The sequence below is a fragment of the Hyaena hyaena genome, unplaced genomic scaffold (genome assembly GCF_003009895.1).
Source record: "Hyaena hyaena isolate Hyena2069 unplaced genomic scaffold, ASM300989v1 scaffold_4, whole genome shotgun sequence".
NCBI classification, from domain to species: domain Eukaryota; kingdom Metazoa; phylum Chordata; class Mammalia; order Carnivora; family Hyaenidae; genus Hyaena; species Hyaena hyaena.
Genome location: NW_024080636.1, coordinates 5086813 through 5105204, shown reverse-complemented (window position 1 = coordinate 5105204; position 18392 = coordinate 5086813). Strand labels below are relative to the sequence as shown.

Below are 18392 nucleotides of genomic sequence, written 5' to 3'. Positions count from 1 at the left end.
GCGGGGGGCTGTCTGTCGCGTCGCCCAGGTGAGTGGTTCAGCATCGGGGCTGCCTCTCTCCCCTAAGACTGTCCCCCTGGGTTCAAGGGTCCTGAAGACCTGCTGCCCGGGCAGCCTGATGGCAGAGGGGACAGGGACGGAGAGAGTGGGGAGCCACCGCCACGAGAGGCGGGACGTTTGGGGACATCGGCCCGTCTGCTGCCTGTCGCCGCAGGCAGAAACCTGGTAGCCGCCTGCCTCCGGCAGGTCCGGAGACCTGTCCCTGGTTTTGTGTGATCGGCGGTTTGTTTTCACTTCCCGGAACCGCCCACCTGTCACGTCGCATCCATGCTCCCTGCTCCCAGTTTGGGGCTGTTATGAATGAAGCGTCTAGGAATATCTGTGCCCGAGTGTTCGCGTAGACACGTGCTTCGTCTCCCTTGGGTGGGTACCTTGGAAGGGCTCAGTCGTTGGCAAATGCGTGCTTGTAAGAATCTGCCAGTTTTCCTAAGCGGGGTTTTTGTAAGTACCAACCCTGCCCTCTTAAAAACAACAGCTCGGTCCTTGTCATGAACCTTTGATGGCCGGTGGGATCAGCCTTTCCCCACATTTTTGTTAACCGGTTATGCTGCCTGTTTGGGTTTTGCCCACGTAGCTGTTAAGGTCTTGGCCTTTTTCTTTCCATCACTTCTGTGATGGGAGTTTTTTCTATATTACGGACGTTTGTCACTTAACTGCAGATTTCTCTCTCCTGGGTTTTGTGTCGATTTTAGTTTTGCTTCTCTGGGACAGGAGGGCAGCTCTTGACCTTTGATTTCTCTTCCTGCTTTTTGACTTTGAGCGTTCGGGCTCCACATGGGGGGGGGGTGTTCCACCGCGGTGTCGCCCGTGGCTGGTGGTTCTCTGACTGGAGCCCCCTCCCGCCTCCTGGTGTCCGAGTGAGGTGTGTGTGGCTCTCCCTGACAGTTTGAGTTTCTTCCTGTGAGGTTCGTCCAGTTGGTACTAAAGTGGTAACGCTAACGATTATGTCTGTGCGGTATTCCACGGCGTAGGGCGAGCTTCGAAGCCCCTTATTGGGTTCAGAGCTCGGTGCTGGGTCTCCTAACTCACACCTGCCGGGCGCCTGGCGGCAGGCTGGGTGAGGGGCAGCCGTCTCTTCTTCTCTCCCGTTGCACCTGCTCAGTGCACACAGTAGGCCCACCCGCCCCATGCACTCCACGTGGCTCCACTGAGGGGTCATCGCTTCGGGCCTTGGGGAGCCCAGTGAGTGGGGCTTCCGCCCAGAATGCCGTGAGGCATCCAGGGCTTCTTTGGAAGGTCTTTGTTCAGTCGGGGGCCTGTGGCTGCCAGAAGGTGGCTTGGGCTTCAGGTGGAGGGTCCTGGCTGGGCCACTTCCCTGCTGTGGGCCCCCGGGCAAGTTGTCCACCAGGCTGAGCCTGTGACGTTGGGATGAGCCATTTATTTTGCCAGCATTTATTGAGCGCCTGCTGTATACCCAGTACTTTTCTGCGCTCTGAGATCTGGTGGTGACCAAGACAAAGTCCCGACTCCTGGGATGCTTTCATACAGTGGGGGACAGACAGCAGCCAGAAGTGCCGACACCGGGGTGATATGGTTACAGTGCAGTTAAATAAGATGGTTCAGGAAGAACCCTGAAGGCACGTTATGAATACTGGGTCAGGAGAGGCTCTGTGACGAGGCAGCATTTCAGGCGTAACCGGAATGCAGTGAGGAGCTGCCTGGACAGGGGTCTCATGGCAGAGAGGTGGAGGCCCGGGCTGGTGCCGGTGGCTGGGGCGGGGCATGGGCAGACTGTCACCACTGTCACCAAGGGTTTGCGGGAACTCCAGGTTTTGTTCTGAATTCCATGGGAAGGTTCTAAGGGGGGCAGGAAAAGGTCCTTAAATAAAGATCCCAGGGCTGTGGTGTGGAGGGTGGGCTGTTAGGAGGTGGGGGGAGCGCGGGTGGCAGCTGGTGTGTCCCAGCAGAGGTGGTGCTCCCTGTGGGGAGGGTGCGTGGCACCCACAGGCTTGCTGCCGGCCACCTGGCTGCTGGGGTTTGGTGGGGGGCATTTGTGTGCCGGGCCCAGCACTGTCCCCTCTGAGAGGTTTGGGTGCGGCCGGCAGAGAGTGGGGGGCCCTGGAAGGGTGGCCTTTGGCGTGAGCCTTCCTAGGGGGCGTTAAGTACTGGCTGCCGTCTGTTTCGGGCTCGGGACCTGCAGACTTTACTCTGGGGCCGGGGAGGGGAGGATGAGGCGCGACCAGCGTGTTTCCAGCGCCGTGAAGCAGGGAAACGGGCCCCTTCGCGTGGCCCTCCCACGCACATAAGATAATAGAGGGCAAATTGGTGCTTATCTCGCATCACCGCTGGAACTTTGCTCCTGAAGCCAGAGACCTCGCCCCATCCCAGGAAGCCCCCCGTCCTCTGTGCCCTTTGGCCACAACTGCTGCTCACCAGGCGCTTTGTGCCAAGCATCCCGGGCCTCCGTTCTGCCAGCTTGCCTGGCGTAGTGCGGAGCGCGTGTCAGAGCCTCTGCGCGGGTCCGCGGGGTCTGTGGCCGCGTTTCTTTTTTCTTTTTTTTTTTTTAATGTTTTATTTATTTCTAGGAGAGAGAGAGAGAGAGACAGCGTCAGCAGGGGAGGGTCAGAGAGAGAGGGAGTCACAGACTGAAACAGGCTCCAGGCTCTGAGCTGGCAGTCAGCACAGAGCCCGACGCGGGGCCCGAACCCTCGAACCGCGAGATCATGACCTAAGCGAAAGTCGGACTCTTAACCCACTAAGCCACCCAGGCGCCCCTTTCATCAGTTTCTAACTGTGAACTTGAGCTTGTCCTTGACCCTCATGAGGGTCTGTTTCTTCTCCTGTGCAGTGGGCAGTGAAGACGGCACCGTGATGGTTGAAGGGCTCCTCGCCTACGACCCACAGGTGGCAGGCACGTCACAGATCACAGCCGGTGGCCCGCTCGTCATCACTGACACTGACTGGGTGCCCGGCTCGCTCTGGGTCACTAGCGGGTGGCTTCTGTTAGCACGATGAAAGACCCCCCGCGGAAGGACGCCGACAGACAGCGGCTGCCTCTCTGGCAGGTGGCAGGGTTTGGAGCCCTGAGCCCCGTCCCTCACAGCCAGAGTTGCTTCTGGGGAGCTTTCCAGGGCTGAAGGGTGCCTTTGCCCACCTCTGTAGGGCACCTGCAGTGCTGGCGGTCAGCGTGGTGGGGACTTCAAAGCCGTGGTGACACACAGTGGGCTTGGTTCCACTTGGTGCCGGTGAGCCTGGGGCCAACGGGCAGGCTCCCTGCCCCGGACCCCTGATCAGAAGGCCCCTTCTGCTTTCCTCCCTCCGGGAGCCACGCAGGGTATGGGAGTGGGTGGGCCACAGACTGCGGGCGGCCGGGCACAGGGCAGAGGGCAGGACGGGGGCTGGTTTGGAGCCCGGTTCTTTGGTCTCAGTGTGGCTGAGACGAACAAAGCTGGGGGGTTTCTGCGACTCAGTCTTCCAGAGCCTCGCGGCGGAGCCCGCGGGAGACGGATGGCAGTCCTGTGTCTGGGGAGGGGCCGGCACCTCTCAGGTTCCCCGTGTCCAGGGGTGGGGATGAGGTCCTTCCGGCACCAGAACACCAGGGCTAGGTCACGGTAGTAAAGTATTTTCTGGAGGAGAGAGGAAGGAACCAGCAGTTTAGTCTTTTGAGTTTATGAGAAATGGCCCTGTGACATATCTTGACCTTTGGTCGGGTCTGCCCAGAAAGGGAGGAAGCCCACCGTTGTTGACCACGCTCTGGTGCCGGCTCCCAGGCGGTTCTCGGTGGGTCGACATCTGCTGTGAGGAACCCGGGGACCAGAGAGGCCGAACAGCCTGCCCGCCGTCACTCAGCAAGTGGCAGGACTGGAGCGGAAGCCCGGGTCTTTCCCGCCTGAGCCCGTGGGCTGCTTCTCCTCGTGCGGGAGAGACAATGAGATTCACGTCTCCTGAGGACGTCGTACTCGTGATGAAAGACAGAGGCCCCCCAAGAACAGATCTGTCATGCTAGAAGGCTCCGCCGTGTGCAGGGGTGAGGGAGGGGCGGACGCTTTCCCTGCTTTGTGCCTGAAGCAGGGCTGTTCCTTTAAGTCGGGTTCTCCGTGGGAACCCGGGTGGGGGTGGGGCGGGCTGGCCGAGGGGCCCCCCCCCCCCCCCCCCGGAGCCCAGACAGCGGTGACGCTGCTCTCGTCAGGGCCTCCCTTTCCCTCCGAAGCTGCTGATTCATCCACACGGAGTCGCCGGGGCTCTGGGGCTCTGCTTGGTGGAGGCATCGGGCCTGCGGGGACGCGTCCCCAAGCCCCGGTCCCCTGGCTGGGGTGGGGGTGGCAGTGCGGGAGCTGGGGGCTCCAGAGCTCCAGCAGATTTCCAGGCAGAAGTGCGGGTTGAGGGGGTTGGGAGTGTGGAGAAGTGGGGGGAGACGGGGCTTGGCCTGCCCCTTCTCAGTCTCTCTGGCCTCCCCCTGCAGGGTGCTTCAAGGACGACCGCATCGTCTTCTGGACGTGGATGTTCTCTACCTACTTCATGGAGAAGTGGGCGCCGCGACAGGACGACATGCTCTTCTATGTGCGCCGGAAGCTGGCGTACCTGGGTGGCGAGGGCAGCGTGGACGGGAGGAAGGTGAGCAGCCCCTCCGGCCCCAGCCCAGCATCCCTGCAGGGTCGCTCTTAGCCAGCCGGGCGGGCTTCCCTGCCATCCTCACGCCCATCATCGGGGAAGGCGATGGCTGCTGAGCACCTGCTGGGCGCCAGGAGCCGTGTGAGGCGGCCAGGCACCACGCCAGCAGGTGGTGGGTACTTAGCTTATTGATCTTCACCCTGACCCTGAAAGGGCAGAGATTACATCATGATTGTACCTTTGAGGAAGCAGGTTCAGAGGCGGGGCGATGTGGCCGCATCTCAGAACAGAGGAAAGATTTGACCCCAGCGTCCGGGGTCGTCCCTGGCCACGGGCAGGACGCCCCGGCTCAGATGACGACGAGGGCTGGCAGTTCCGAGCCCTTACCATGCAGCAGACACGTTATCGGTCGTGTCCTCCCTGCCACTGGACGGGTCCAGTGAGGAGACCAAGGGCTCGGAGGTGCGGTGACTCACCTAAGGTGTTTCATCCACTAACTTTAGGTGTGTAGACGAGTTTATAAAACAAACTTCGCATACTTCTTTCTGATTTTCAGAAACGTTACTAGTTTGTAAAATGGTTAAGCACCCTGGGTGCCAAACGTGGTGCCGAACGTGGAAATGCACTGTTTTCCTTTGTGCCCCAGACTGCGGGGGTGATGGAGGCAGGTCTGGAACTCACAGACCCCTAATCCGGGTGTAGCGCCCTCTGACCCCTCGGCCGCGGCCTGTGAGCTGTGGCCCGTGTATCAAGTGCGTGGAGCCCCTTTCCTGCTGTGTGCCGGTGCGCGAGCGTGGTACCTACAGCTCAGGTGTTCTGCACGTGGACAGGCCTGGTGTCTGCCACAAAGAGGACACAGTGACTTGGAAGCCGGCGGCCATAGAGCTGTCCTGGCGGGCCCGTGTGACATGCAGGAAGACCCAGGGTTGGCCCGGGCCCGTGGGGATCCAGCGGGTGCAGCAGCCGGCTGCATACCCGGAAGTGCATCCATATGGCCAGCACAGCACAGTAAATCCAGTGACTGGAAGGGACAGATGTGGTCGGCAGAGCCACTTGGGTGAGATGAGTCTGCAAGGATGGAAAGAGGTTCCCTAGCAGAAGGGACGATGGCCGAGTTGGGGGGCCTGAGGCTGCGTGGAAGCCCCGTGCGTTCAGGTGGCCATCGCTGGTAGCATGCGGCCTGGGTATAGGAAGGTGGGGGGCGGAATGAGGAAGGTGCAGGCCAGATCGTGTGGATGCTGAAGGTCATGGCCAGGAGTTTGGGCTGACCCCTGAAGCTCTGATAAAACGAGGAGAGGGGTGTGGTCAGAATTCCACTTAGCAGACTCTGGGGCAGTAGGTGGGAGGGAGGGCTGGAGAGTTGGAACAGAAACAAGGGAGAGGGCAGGGTGCAGGGGAGCAGCCAGCAGGTGGGGGGCAGGGAAGGCCAAGGGCGTGGGCTCAACCAGCAGGGCTTCGGGTGACTGAAGGTGGGTCAGGTCCCTGGCTTGGGCCCAGGTGAGTACGGTGCCCTGACCGGAGGGGGCGGAGTTGAGTGTGGGGCAGGTTGAGTGCTGGGGACCCTTGGGGCATCAGACGGCCATGTCTTCTGGTGGCGATCTCCTGTCTGAGACTCAGCAGAGGGGCGAGGGCCAGGCTTGAGGGTCAGGACCACTGGCTCTGAGATGACACCTGGGGCCGTAGGCATGTGTGGGAAGCTAGGGAGACTTTGGGGTGTGACAGAGGGCCTGGGGCTGAGCTCTGAGCTAGCCCGACGCTAGAGGGACCAGCAGGAGACCGTGAGCGGCTCGCCGGAGAGATGGGGGTCCCGGGAGAAGGGGGCACGGCCCGCGGACACACGGGACCTGACGAGAAGGGGGGCAGGGACTTAGTATGGGCACGGGGTGCCCTTTGGGAGGGATGGAGCCTGGCCCAGGGCTCCGCAGCCCCTGGTCGCCACACCTGCCCCGTCGGAGGTGCCGCTGGGAGATCTGCTTTTTCAGCTTTGTCTCCCCGTGACTTCCCACGTGGCTCTGGCAGATCACTTCCTCCCCGGGGCTCGGCCTGCCCTGCGAAGGGGGCTGGGCAGGTGCTCTCTAAGGTTAGGGCCCTCCGACCGCACACACCTGGGAGACTGGTCGTGTGGGATGGTGTGACTGCACCGCCCTGGGAGAGGGTGGTCAGCACCGAGGGAGCTCCCTGCCCCGCCCCTCCCTGTGGGCTTGCTCTCCCCCCTCAGCACAGCCCAGGGGCGCAGCCTCGCCTGAGAGAAAACTGGAACCCAGGAGCATTCTGCCCAAGGGCAAGCGGCTAGGAGGCCTCAGGGCCTTGGACTCTCGCCTCCAGCCAACGCCCTCCGGCCTGTCGGCCTCTGCTGGGGTTCACATCGCGGACATTGGGAGTCTTTCGTTGTTGCAAAACCTTGGTCTTTCCCCAAAGGCCACCTGCTCCGATCAGAGGCTCTAGGGAGGATCTGAGACTCTCAGCTGGACCTTGAATTTTGGGGCCGGGAGAGGCCCCAGCTCTGGTTGAAGATGGTTTTCTGAGCCCTGGCCAGCCTTGAACGCTCTTGGGAGGCAGGTGGGAGAAAAGAGAGGCCAGGCCTGCACGTTCCCAGGGAGGCCAAGGTGAAGAGGTGGGAAGGGAGGGTTTGGCCCCGGGACTGGGGAGCTAGGGGCAAGAACGCAGGGTCCTGGGCAAACTCTCTGGAAGTCCCGCTGCCCGCATGCTGGAATATTCCACTGAACACTGCAGCGAGCTGTATGCAGAGGCCCCTCCCCCTCAGCACCGGGGCCACAGAAATGACTCAGAAGTGGCCCTGTCCTCGGGGAGCCTGCAGTCTACTGGGACAGACAGACAGCATAACCAGAGACCTAGAGCGGTTGGCGCTGTGGGGGTGGGAAGAACGGGGGGGGGGGGACAGCAGGAGCCCGCAAGAGAAGGCGGTGACATCTGGCCTCAGCGTTGTAGGACAGAGTGAGGGGACCACGGTGGCCCAAGGACAGTCCCACTGGAGGCAGCAGCACGTGGAGTGGGAGGGGGCACCAGGCACCTGCCAGAGTGGGCTGTGTGGTGTCTGTTTGGAGGGCAGGGGTTGGGCGGCGATGTGGGGAGGCCCTGCGGGCCCAGAGGGTGCAGGGTGGGCAGGGAGGGACAGACAGGGAGACCGGACAGTCGTTCCCAGGCAGCCCCTCGGCCCCCACCACTCAGAAGGACAGAAAGGAAGGGGAGCGCTGGGCAGGCGCAGTGCAGGCTCTGCCGGGGCGCCTGCGCACTGCGGCTCTGCGGCAAGCCGGCCGCCTCCCGCCCCCTCCCCATCCTGCTGCAGAGCTGGTACCCGGTCGCCATAGCAACCCTCGGGCTTCCTGCGCTCGCCATGGTGGCGGGTGGCTGGGTGGACAGCCACCTACAGGCAGGTTGGACAGAAGCCGTGTGGGTGGTGGGACGGAGGCTGGGCCCCCCGCGCCCTGCTCAGGGGGGGGTCCCTGGGGCCCACTTCTTGGTCGCCTCGGGGTCGCGTAGCCGGAGGCTGCGCAGCAAAGTGTCTGCGTGAGCGCCTGCCCGCGCAGTGGTGGGGGGAGGGGGGCGCGGAGCCACGGAGGCCACCGCGGGGCTCACCTGTGCCCGTGCCCCGCAGCTGGCCGAGGCCGAGCCCGAGGTGGACGTGGAGGTGTACCGGCGCGACTCCAAGAAGCTGCCCGGCCTCGGCGACCCTGACATTGACTGGGAGGAGAGCGTCTGCCTGAATCTCATCCTGCAGAAGGTACAGGGCGCGGCGGGTGGCAGGGCGGGGGGAGGGCCGTCCGCGGGCCCTGAGGGACAGCAGGCCCCTCCACGCCCGCCACCCCGCGCTCTCTTCCAGCTGGACTACATGGTGACATGTGCTGTGTGCACGCGCGCCGATGGGGGGGACATCCACATCCATAAGAAGAAATCCCAGGTAGGCGCTCCCGGCGCTCGCGGGCCTCCTCCCTGACCTCACTGCCAGTTCAGCCCAGAAACGGCAGCCCCTGGCGGCTCAGTGTCCTGGGGTGGGGGGGACCCCGCGGGGGACCCCGCCCCCTCTTCCTTTCCCTGCTGCCAGAGGTGAAGGAAAGCCACTCAGCTCCTGGGTCCCGGGTCGCCTGCAGGGGGCGCACAGAACCAGGTCGTCCCAGGCGGCTCCTTGCAGAGCGACTTGGGACCGACCTGGCTTTGGCCTGGCCCTGAGCTGTGTGACCACAGTGACCTGTCCCTTGAGTGGCTGTGGGCCTGGGGGCGGGGGGCGGCCTCGCTCAGTCCTCCAAATCTCCCTTTCAGCAAGTGTTTGCGTCCCCCAGTAAACACCCCATGGACAGCAAGGGGGAGGAATCCAAGATCAGCTACCCCAACATCTTCTTCATGATCGACAGCTTCGAGGAGGTGAGCAGTGCGCGCCCGGCCACGGCTCCCCTCAGGGTCCCGGTCAGGGGCGCGACCAGCTGGCCTCCCTGGGGCCTCACGCGCTTGCAGAGGGGCGAGGGCAGCAGGGGTGGGGGGCGGGGGCCGGTCCCAACTCCTACCCCTGTGCCTCCTCCTCTCCCTGGCGCTGGACTTGGGGCCAGTGGGGCTCCCCTAGCCCTGAGCCTGGTTTCTCACCTGTAAGAAGAGCGTCACGATCCTGTGTCCTGCTTACCCATCGGGTCAAGGATCAAACGAGCTCATGGGTGGGAGGACGCGTCATGAACGCCTGTAAAACGGGCTTCCCCGGGCAGGAGTCATTAGTGTCGCCAGGAAAACTCCAAATAAGTGTCTCCGTGTCTTCAGATGCTGGGATGGGGGGGAGGCGGGCTTTGGAAATTTCTGGGCCAGGCTGGGAAAACTGGGACTCACCCGGGCAGCACCGGGTGCACCCTGCCCCCCCCCCCCGGCCCTGCCCAGCTGCTCTCCTCTGAGGTCCCTCCCCCCAGGTGCTTATACTCCCCTACAGGCGGCCAGGACCTCAGGGCGGGTGCTCGGAGAAGGGAGCATGTGCGTCAGGGTCTCGCCTTGACTTCGTGGTGCCCTGAAGCACCTTAGTTAGGCTCGGGGGACTGAGTGCCCTCCCCAGCTCGCAGAGCCCAGATGTGAACCTGAGTCTGTGACCTGGGAGCTGGGTCTGCACACCAGCCCCTGAGCGCTGACAGGATGTGGAGCCCCCATGGGCCCGTCTCCCTGGCTGGCAGCCGCTCTGGGCGCCCCTCAGGGCAGGGGTGGGGCGGCTGGGGCTGGTGCCCAAAGCCAGAGGGAAGGACCTGCTCGACAGCGGGACGGACAGACTGTGCTGTTCAACACCATGTGAGGGCGAGCGGTGAGGGCCATCGCCCTCCCAGTGGCCAGCGAGTGGTGGGTCCCCTTCCTGTCCCAGGGTCACTGTCAAGAGCCTCCCCTGGGCAGAAGCCGCCCCGCGCTGTGCTGTGGGGGCGGGGCTGCGGCCATCTGTGCCCCCTGCTGGAGGGGAGCTTCTGAGCAGCCCTCCTGGTGCCCCGGCGTGGGGGGTGGGGGCCTGGAAGGCTGGCTGCGGTTTGGGAGGCGGGCAGCCGACACTTGTCCCCATCTCCTCCTCTGTGCCCCATCCCAGGTGTTCAGCGACATGACAGTGGGCGAAGGAGAGATGGTCTGTGTGGAGCTGGTGGCCAGTGACAAAACCAACATGTTCCAGGGGGTCATCTTTCAGGGCTCCATCCGCTACGAGGCCCTCAAGAAGGTGTATGACAACCGGGTATGTGCAGGGGGGGTGGCCCCCCCCACGGCCCTCATGTCCTGGCGGGCTCCGCCCAGGGCTGTCCCCGCCCCTCCTCTGCACCTGCGACCCCCCCTCCCCACGGCTCTGCCCCCCACGGCCCCCGTGTCCTGGCCGGCTCCGCCCAGGGCTGTCCCGCCCCTCCTCCGCACCCGCAGCCCCGCGCCCCTCCAGGTGTTTCAGGGCCGCGTTAACATTCCTCTTCACGGATCCGGGCGCCCTTGGTCCAGGGACGGGAGGCCGCACCCCGAGGGCAGACAGCAAGGAAGCTCGCCCTGGCTGGAGGGGACGGGAGCAGCCGGCTGGACAGCTGAGGCTGGTGGCTCCCTGGACACTAGTGACTTGTGTCCCCAGGAAGAGGCCACCCCTCCGCGCACTGACTCGGGCCGTCCCCGCCTGCCCGCAGGTGAGTGTGGCCGCCCGCGTGGCGCAGAGGGTGTCCTTCGGCTTCTACAAGTACAACAATATGGAGTTCGTGCGCATGAAGGGGCCCCAGGGCAAGGGCCATGCGGAGATGGCAGTCAGCCGCGTGTCCACCGGCGACACCTCCCCCTGCGGGACGGAAGAGGACTCCAGCCCGGCCTCACCCATGCATGAGCGGGTAAGGGCTGCACAGCTCGGGGAGGGGCCTCCTGTCCCTCGGATCCGCTTCCCACCGCCTCCCTGATCCTCACAGCCCCCCGGTGAGGTAGGTGGCATCACCCCCACCCCTCTGGTGAGGAGGCCGGTGTTCAGAGAGGGCAGCGACTTGCCCAAGGTCACACAGCAGGTTAGCGCGCGGGCCAACTGCGGCTGGGCTGAGCCTGAGGGGACCCCACGCTGGTCCTGGCACCTGCCTCTGGGGACACGCCGGCCGAGCCTGGGCACACACGACCCGCCTTCCCGGGGTCTGCCCTGGGGAGGATGATGCGTTAGCCCCCCGGCCCTGTGAGGCTCAGCAAGAGAACACGAGGTCCTGGCGCTGCCCAGGTCTTCCCCCAGCCCGGCCTGCTGGTTTATAAGGTGGGGTGCAGCTCAACTCGCGGCAGCCTGGCGGCCCCGTGGGGAGGCGTGGGCGCTCCTGCCTGCTCGCCGGATTTCCGGGCATGGCCCCAGGTCGCGGCTCTCGTGTGACAGCCCGTAGCCTTTGAACCCCACTCTTTCTAGGCCACCGTCCTTCCTCAGGGCTGGGAAGCCGAGGTCGGCGGCAGCTTTATTCCCTGGGCTTCTGGGCGGGAGGAAGCCTCTAACCCACTGGCCGCTTTGGCCCTGCTGGGGCCTGAGCTGTGGGCGCAGGGGTGAGGTCAGTGAGGGTGCTGGGGGCCCGGAGGCCGCTTTGGCCGGCCCGCCTGCAGGAAAGGACTTGGGGGGAGACATGGGGGCTGGAGCCTGGGCGCCGCCGCCCGCGTGACCCGGGACAAGCCTCTTCTCATCCAGAAGCGGGGAGCCCCGCGGTGTTGGGAGGCTGGGGGCACCGAGCACAAGCGTGGGCGCAGCGCGAACCCCCGAGTGCGCCCCTAGCGACCAGTTACCGCTGGCTGTCCGGCTGCTTGGGAACGGGGCCCCGAAGGACGGAAACCGCGCCCTGGTGCCGCCGCGCCCTAGCCGAGGAAGCGTGTGCCGGCTCCGCGTTTCGGCGCAAACCCGTCGCCGCGCCCGCGCCCGCGCAGCCACATAGCAGGTGTCTGTCTCCTGTCCTTTCTCGTTTTGCTCCTGCTGCAACGGATGTGTCTGAGAAGGAGAGTAAAAATAATAAATGCTTTTTTTGTTTTGTTTTGTTTTTTTACAAAGAGTGAGGTTTCCAGGCAGAGGACTCTCTTCTCCTTGAAGTAGAGGTTGTTCAGATATTTCTGAGCCGGCGGCGGAGAAAAGGAGCCCAACTCCTCTCCCCGGCCCTGCACAATGTGAATGTGAAAGTCTTTGCGAACAGATGTGTAACTAGACCTGCCTGGGCCTTGCTGTTCCCATCCATCAAGTGGGAGTGACAGCCTCTCCCTCCCGGGGTGGTAGCTGGGGGTGGAGGAGATGGTGCGAGGCTCAGAGTCTCAGGGAGGCCCCGGGGTCGAGGGGAGGGACTCGCCGGGGTCATGCAGGTGCCGGTGGCGGGGCCTGACCCCCCGGGGACCGCTCGGGCGCCCGCCGCCTCCGTGCTTACTGCCGCTTGCCCCCGTTTCCCAGAGGGGTCATTTGTAACCAGCTCGTGACAAATGCAGACTCTGTGTGTATTGTGGTATCTGGTGTTCTGTTCTTTTTTTCTATCTTCTAAAAACCTTCCCTGGCTTGCGGGAGGACCATCCGCAGCCCAGCGGCCGCCGGGACTTTGCTGGATGTCGGAAGCCGTGACGAGGAGGCTGCTGGGGCTCCTGAAGTCTCAGTCCCAGCTCACCTTGTTCCTCAGATTCTTGTTTGCATGGGGAGGAGGGAGGAGATGGGCCAAGTTCCCTCTGCCTGGAACGCCCTTCCCCCCCTTCTTCACCTGGCGAACTCCTACTCGTCCTTCAAGACCCATCTCAAGCGGCGTCTCCTCCAGGAAGCCTTTCCTGACTTCCCAGACTGTCGACCCCTTTTGCTCTGTGCCCCGCTGTGTCTTGTGCTCCCCTTCTTCTGTCTCAGCGGCCGCATTCAGTCTGTGGTTGTCACTTTACGGGTGTGTCGCCCCACAGCAGACTGTGAGCTCCTTGGGGGCAGGGACCAGTGTTGTGTGCCTGTCTGTCCCTTGTGCTGCACCTGCCTGGCCCTGCGTGGGTGTCCAGAACGTTGGGTGCTTTAATAGCGTGGTTACGAGAGGCGAGGGGACGGAAGTGGTGGCTACGTCGCCATTGCCCTGCCTTGAAAGGGCGCAGGGGTATATCTGCCAAGAGAAGAAATTGGGGTGAAGAGCATGCCCTTAGGAGGCTCAGGACCTGGGTCCAATCCTGGTTTTGCCCCCCTCCTGCTGGGTGACCTTGGGCGGGTCAAGGTCGCTGTCCCACCTTAGTTTACTGACTTGCCAGATGGGGTTAACGCTGGCTCCCGTCTCGCGGGTCGGTTGGGAAGCTTGCGTGGATCCGAGCGCCGGAGCAGGGGCTCGAGCAGCGGCCGCAGCCAGTCTGTGCTGGCCGGTGTCGGGGCCTGTCCGGGGCCCCTGGCCCCTCCTTGGGCAGAGCCGGCAACGAGGTCCTCCTGGCCTCCCTTGAGCTGGGCCGGCCCTCCGTGCCCGCCTAGCCCCAGGAAGGGCCCCCTCTGGTGGGCAGGGTCGGGGCCCCCCAGGGTCGCTGGGCTGCTCGGGGACTATGGCTCTTTGTTCCCAGGTGACCTCCTTCAGCACGCCCCCCACCCCGGAGCGGAACAACCGGCCCGCCTTCTTCTCCCCGTCCCTCAAGAGGAAGGTGCCCCGGAACCGGATCGCCGAGATGAAGAAGTCTCACTCGGCCAACGACAGTGAGGAGTTCTTCCGGGAGGACGGCGGTGGGGGTGAGTGCGGCCGTTTGTCTCCTCCCGGCTCCGTCCCTCCTTCACATCTGGAGAGCCAGCAGGTGCCCGTCAGGGCTGGGGGGCAGCTGGGGACGGCCAGACAGGCCCCTGCCCCGAGGGGCTCCCGTTCCGCGGAGAAGAGGAGGCACAGTGCGTTTGCAGACTTTTCCGGACGTTGATGGCCTGTCGGTTGCACACAGAGGGTCCAAGAAATCCTCGCCTAGTGGGACACGCGCTCTCTGGTTCGTCCCCGCGCTTGGTGACCCCAGGCCGTGCTCCTGCACAGGGGGGACCATCAGGGTCTCCTCAGGGCCCACCTGCCCACCTGTGGTGACCGGGCGTCTCAGCCTGGGGTCTGTGGGGGCCCCAGCTGGCCCCTCCCAGCCATGCCCCTCCCACTGTCTCCTCGGGCGGTGCCCGCCCTGCAGCCAGCAAGCCACGCACGCTGAGAGCGGGAGGCACCCCGTCTAAGCGGCAGGAAGCCATCAGAAGGCTCTAAGCAGGGGAGTGACGGAAGCAGATGTGAATACTGAGTAGCACAGAGCGGTCCCTGCAGGGAAGGGGCTGTAGGAGGCAGGCTGGCTCCCGGAGACGAGGTGTGGGTGCTGGGCACCTGGCACATGCGCTGGAGCGATGAAAGGGAGGCCCCCGGCCGGAGCTGGGGCTGTCCTTGTTCTGAGCACCGGGACCCAGAGACGGAGGGCCCTGGCCTTGACCTGCCCGTGTGTGTTTGGGCAAGCACCCTCCCCGCCTCGGCTCCCTTCCAGATCAGTAGGGAAGGGCTGGTAAGCACCCCACCCTGCCTCAGGCTGAGTCACGGTGATGGGCCCTCCCAGCCTTGCCTGGGCCCTGCACACTGGTGGTGCCCGTTCCGGTGACAGAGGGGCCCCAGGGAAGCAGGGAACATGGTGGGGCGGTGAGCCAGGCCCCTCGGAGGAGAAGAGGGGTCAGGGATGGCTGGAGGGACGGGGGGGTGCTGGAGGGGTGGCCACAGGCGGGGGCTGGCAGCTCTAGGGTGGGTTGGGGCACCGAAGGGTTGGTGGTCAAGGGCCCTGGCTGCAGCAGCGGTCACGCCGGCCCGTTAGGGGGCCCCTGCGGGAGGAGGTGCTCCCCGGGTCCTCCCAGGGCCGTGACTTGGCCTCCTCCCCTCCAGCGGATCTGCACAATGCCACCAACCTGCGGTCTCGGTCCCTGTCTGGCACTGGGCGGTCCCTGGTCGGGTCCTGGCTGAAGCTGAACCGAGCTGATGGAAATTTCCTTCTCTATGCACACTTGACCTACGTCACTTTGCCGTTGCATCGGATTCTAACAGGTAACCACGCTGCCTGAGGTAGAAAACAGCACTGCTTTTTTATAGCTGACCTGAGTCCCGCTCCGAGTCCTGCTCGGGGCCGTCTTCCCCGTCTTGTTTGCAGCCCGGGGCCCGTCAGCAGGTGTCTGTGTTGGGCTCCTGGCCGCCCCACTGAGGCCCCTGGAAAAAGCACGGCCCCTCCTCGCAGCTCTCTGGAGCCCCTCCTGTCCCCCTGGGGTGGCTGTGGGCCCCTGGGTGTCACCGGTGGGTGGGGCGAAGCGCTGGGGGCCGGGCAGGGGCCGAGGCCGTTTCCCAGCTGGAGAGCGCGGCGCTGCGGCCCCGGGAGGGCGCGGGGGGAAACTCGTGCTTGTACTCGGCACGGCCTCCCCGCGGGAGCGGGGCCCTGGGTGCTCACGTCCCGTCTCCCCCGCCGCCGCCATAGACATCCTGGAGGTACGGCAGAAGCCCATCCTGATGACCTAGCCGTGTGCAGAGCCTGTGCGGAGCCCCCCCGCCTGCGCGGCCCCGGAGCGCTGCCAAGTGCCTACTGTCCACCGCCCCCCGGGTCCCCGCGACAGCCCAGCGCGGAGCCGAGCCGGAGCCAGGCGGGGCCGCTCGACTCCGGGGCCCGGGGCCACCTCCATGAACACCAGCCCAAAGTGAAGTGCCTCTTTCTCCTCCCTGCTGGCTCTGCTCTCGCCCCTGTCCCCCCCCACCCCCGCCGCCACCCCCGCCGCCACCCCCCCAGCCCCTCTCTGGAGAGCTCTCTGCACCCGGCGGGGACCAGAGACGCCAGGGGGCTGTGAGGGAGACGAGCAGCCGGCGTCCGTGGCGCGTCCAGACCTGCGGCTGCGACGTTCACGTGCGGACACACAGCCGGCAGGTGGAGAGTCCCCTCCACCCCGGCCGGGGGCGCTTAGCGGGTCGGGCCATCAGCGCTTCCCCACGGAGAACCGGCTGCAGACCCTGTCACGCCGTGCCAGTGGTGAACCCGGCATCGGAGTCAGTCCCTACCCGCCCGCCCCCTTTGTTCACCGCTTGGTTCTAAGTGGGTCACTGCAGGGCTAGAAACGGGGCACACGGCTGTTGAGGGTTTTGCCCTGGGCTGGGAATACCTCACCCCACGCCTGGTTCCAGAAAGGCCTCGAGCTGAGCAGACAGGCCCCGGTCCTGCCAGAATGGCCTTTTGCTTCCAGCCAAAGAGCATCACCAACACACACACCTCCACCTTGGAGACCTCCCGCTCTGCGCCTCGGCTGGTGTGACCCGCAGAATTTGGACTCTGAGGGCAGGTGGGACAGCTGGGTCGTCAGACAGAGAAGGGTGCTTGGGGGAGGGGGGTGGAGCTGGCCTTCTCCCAGGAAGGTTCTGGCGGGGGTGGGGGGGTGGGAAGGGGATAGGGTGTTTCCTGGAGCTCGTTTACTTTGATTGAGTGTGCTGGTCCCATTTCTCAGACCAGCCCACTGAGGCAAAGCCGAACGGGCCTCCGCGCGGCTGGTCTGGGGGGGTTGGTGTCAGCAACCTGGCTCCGGCTGGAGGGGTTTCCACCCGGAATGACGCGCTGTGCTCCCCTCCAAGCCACGAGCCTTCTCCGGAGCGGAAGCGTTTGCCCTGCCCCGTGGGAATAAACTGTGAGCCGGGTCCGGTGCCATGTTGTCTTGTTTGAAGTCCCCAGGAATACGCGAGCTTTTCCGGTTGTGCACAGAGACCCTCTCTGCGAGGAGACAAGGCTGGCAGGGGCTTGCCCCCACCTGTCCTCTCTGCGCCCGCTCCAGGGGTTTGCGCTGGGCTCCGGGAACAGGGGCTACGTCGGGGCTTTCTCTAGATTTTGTATGCTGTTATTAAAAGCAAGCTATTGCATTTCATTCTGCCTCAGTTTGCCCACCTGTAAAATGGGGCTGATACCACCTACCTCACTGAAGTCTCCAGGGTTCCAGTGCATGACTGGGTTGGGCGGCCACCCCGCACAAGCTTGGGGACGGGGTAGACGTGGGATGCTTCCCCGCCCCCCAGCGCCTGTGGGTGGGGACTGGGCCGGAATAATCTCGCATCCTCTGACTATATCCCCGCTGCCGGCAGGGTTTTGCGTTCCAGAGCAGTGTTTTAGGACAGCACGGGGTCGGGCCTCGCCCCAGACTGCTGGAGCGCGGCCCCGTGTTCCAGGAGTACTCCCCAGGGGACCCAAGTGCTGTCCCCAAGTTTGTGTCTAGGGTGGCTAAAATACAGCTTTTTCTTTGGGAGTTTTTTCCTCCCTGGTCATCTGGGGTCTTAGGACCCTGGAACTCAGGTCTGGGGAGAAATACGGCCCTGCCGCCTTCCCCGTGGAAGTCCAGGGGGGCATGAAGGGGTCCCCCTGCGGAGCCAGGCCCTGGGGCTCAGCCCCCACTCCCGGGGGGCCCCGGGCACTCCAGACTCGTCCTCCGTAAGGTGACACGCGAGCTCCGCCCGCGTCACGGGAGCCGAGGGCCAGCTGTGCTACTGTGCACAGGTGAGTGCCGGGTCCCAGAATGTGCGACGGCGGGTGCTTGGAGCCGACCCCCACCTGGCACACGCGCGAACAGACGCCCGTGGTGGTCTGGCTGGTTCACACCCAGCGCGAAGGCGGCGCCGGCCTGTGCGGGCACCGTGCCGCCGTCGTGCCCGGCCCGCGGGCGAGGAAACCGCACGGCGACGGTCCCGGGACACACAGACGCGTGCGGGGGAGCCCACTTTCCTCGGTCCTTCACCTCCTGAAGAATGAATGTAGAACATGCTAGTTTTAGAGGCGCTCGGTAGCCGGAAAATAAGCTGTCGCCCTGAGGTTTAGTTTTTCAAAGCGACCGACATCGTCAGTACCAAAGTAACGAGGGATGGGGGTCCTGGCGTCGACACGCGTTTCCTTCTCGAGAGGCCATCTTGCGTTTTTCTGGAAGTGTGCCCGGCTCTTCTTCAGTGGGTACTGGAATCGGAGTACCGTTGTCCCGTGAAGAACCGAGGCGTCCCTGAGCGGGAAAGTTCTCCCTGACAAAGAAACGTCACCGCCCCAGAGTCTGACGGGTGGCGTGTCACCTCCAGTCCACCTCTCGGCGCCTCCGAGCTGAGGGAGCGCTTGGTCTCTCTCACGGAGGTCTTACAGGAACTTCCAGTCACTTCCAGAAACAGCCAAGGCTCATTATGTCAGAAGGATATTCTTTGCGATAGAAGTAACCGAGAAGTCAGTCCATGAAGAGCAGAAAGGAAAACACTCTGCAGCCGGCGGACGTGTTTTCTGACGCGCTAACGTTTGGACTTTTCGAGGCCCGTGAAGTTCTGTGCCACATGGAGGCTTGTTCCTCATGTGGCCGTTTCTTTTAAGAATCT

General features: G+C 64.2%; 1 protein-coding gene across 5 annotated transcripts in view; it reads left to right on the top strand.

Moving 5' to 3' along the window:
• The window catches only part of KIAA0930 (KIAA0930 ortholog), a 35078-nt gene extending 18160 nt beyond the window's left edge, over positions 1 to 16918 (top strand). The window contains exons 2-11 of one of the 5 annotated variants that reach the window (XR_005528934.1): positions 4463 to 4614; positions 8228 to 8353; positions 8453 to 8530; positions 8890 to 8991; positions 10169 to 10309; positions 10737 to 10931; positions 13600 to 13762; positions 14916 to 15074; positions 15496 to 16345; positions 16722 to 16918. Coding sequence is in view for 2 of the 5 variants with exons in the window: in XM_039235327.1 (XP_039091258.1) it covers positions 4000 to 4027; positions 4463 to 4614; positions 8228 to 8353; positions 8453 to 8530; positions 8890 to 8991; positions 10169 to 10309; positions 10737 to 10931; positions 13600 to 13762; positions 14916 to 15074; positions 15496 to 15536 (1185 nt within the window). In the remaining 3 variants the exon portion in view is untranslated. Of the gene's footprint in view, positions 1 to 3984; positions 4028 to 4462; positions 4615 to 8227; positions 8354 to 8452; positions 8531 to 8889; positions 8992 to 10168; positions 10310 to 10736; positions 10932 to 13599; positions 13763 to 14915; positions 15075 to 15495 lie in introns of those variants that run through there. The other 4 variants (XR_005528932.1, XR_005528926.1, XM_039235327.1 and 1 more) reach the window with 4 other exon arrangements.
• Positions 16919 to 18392: the final 1474 nt, after the last annotated feature.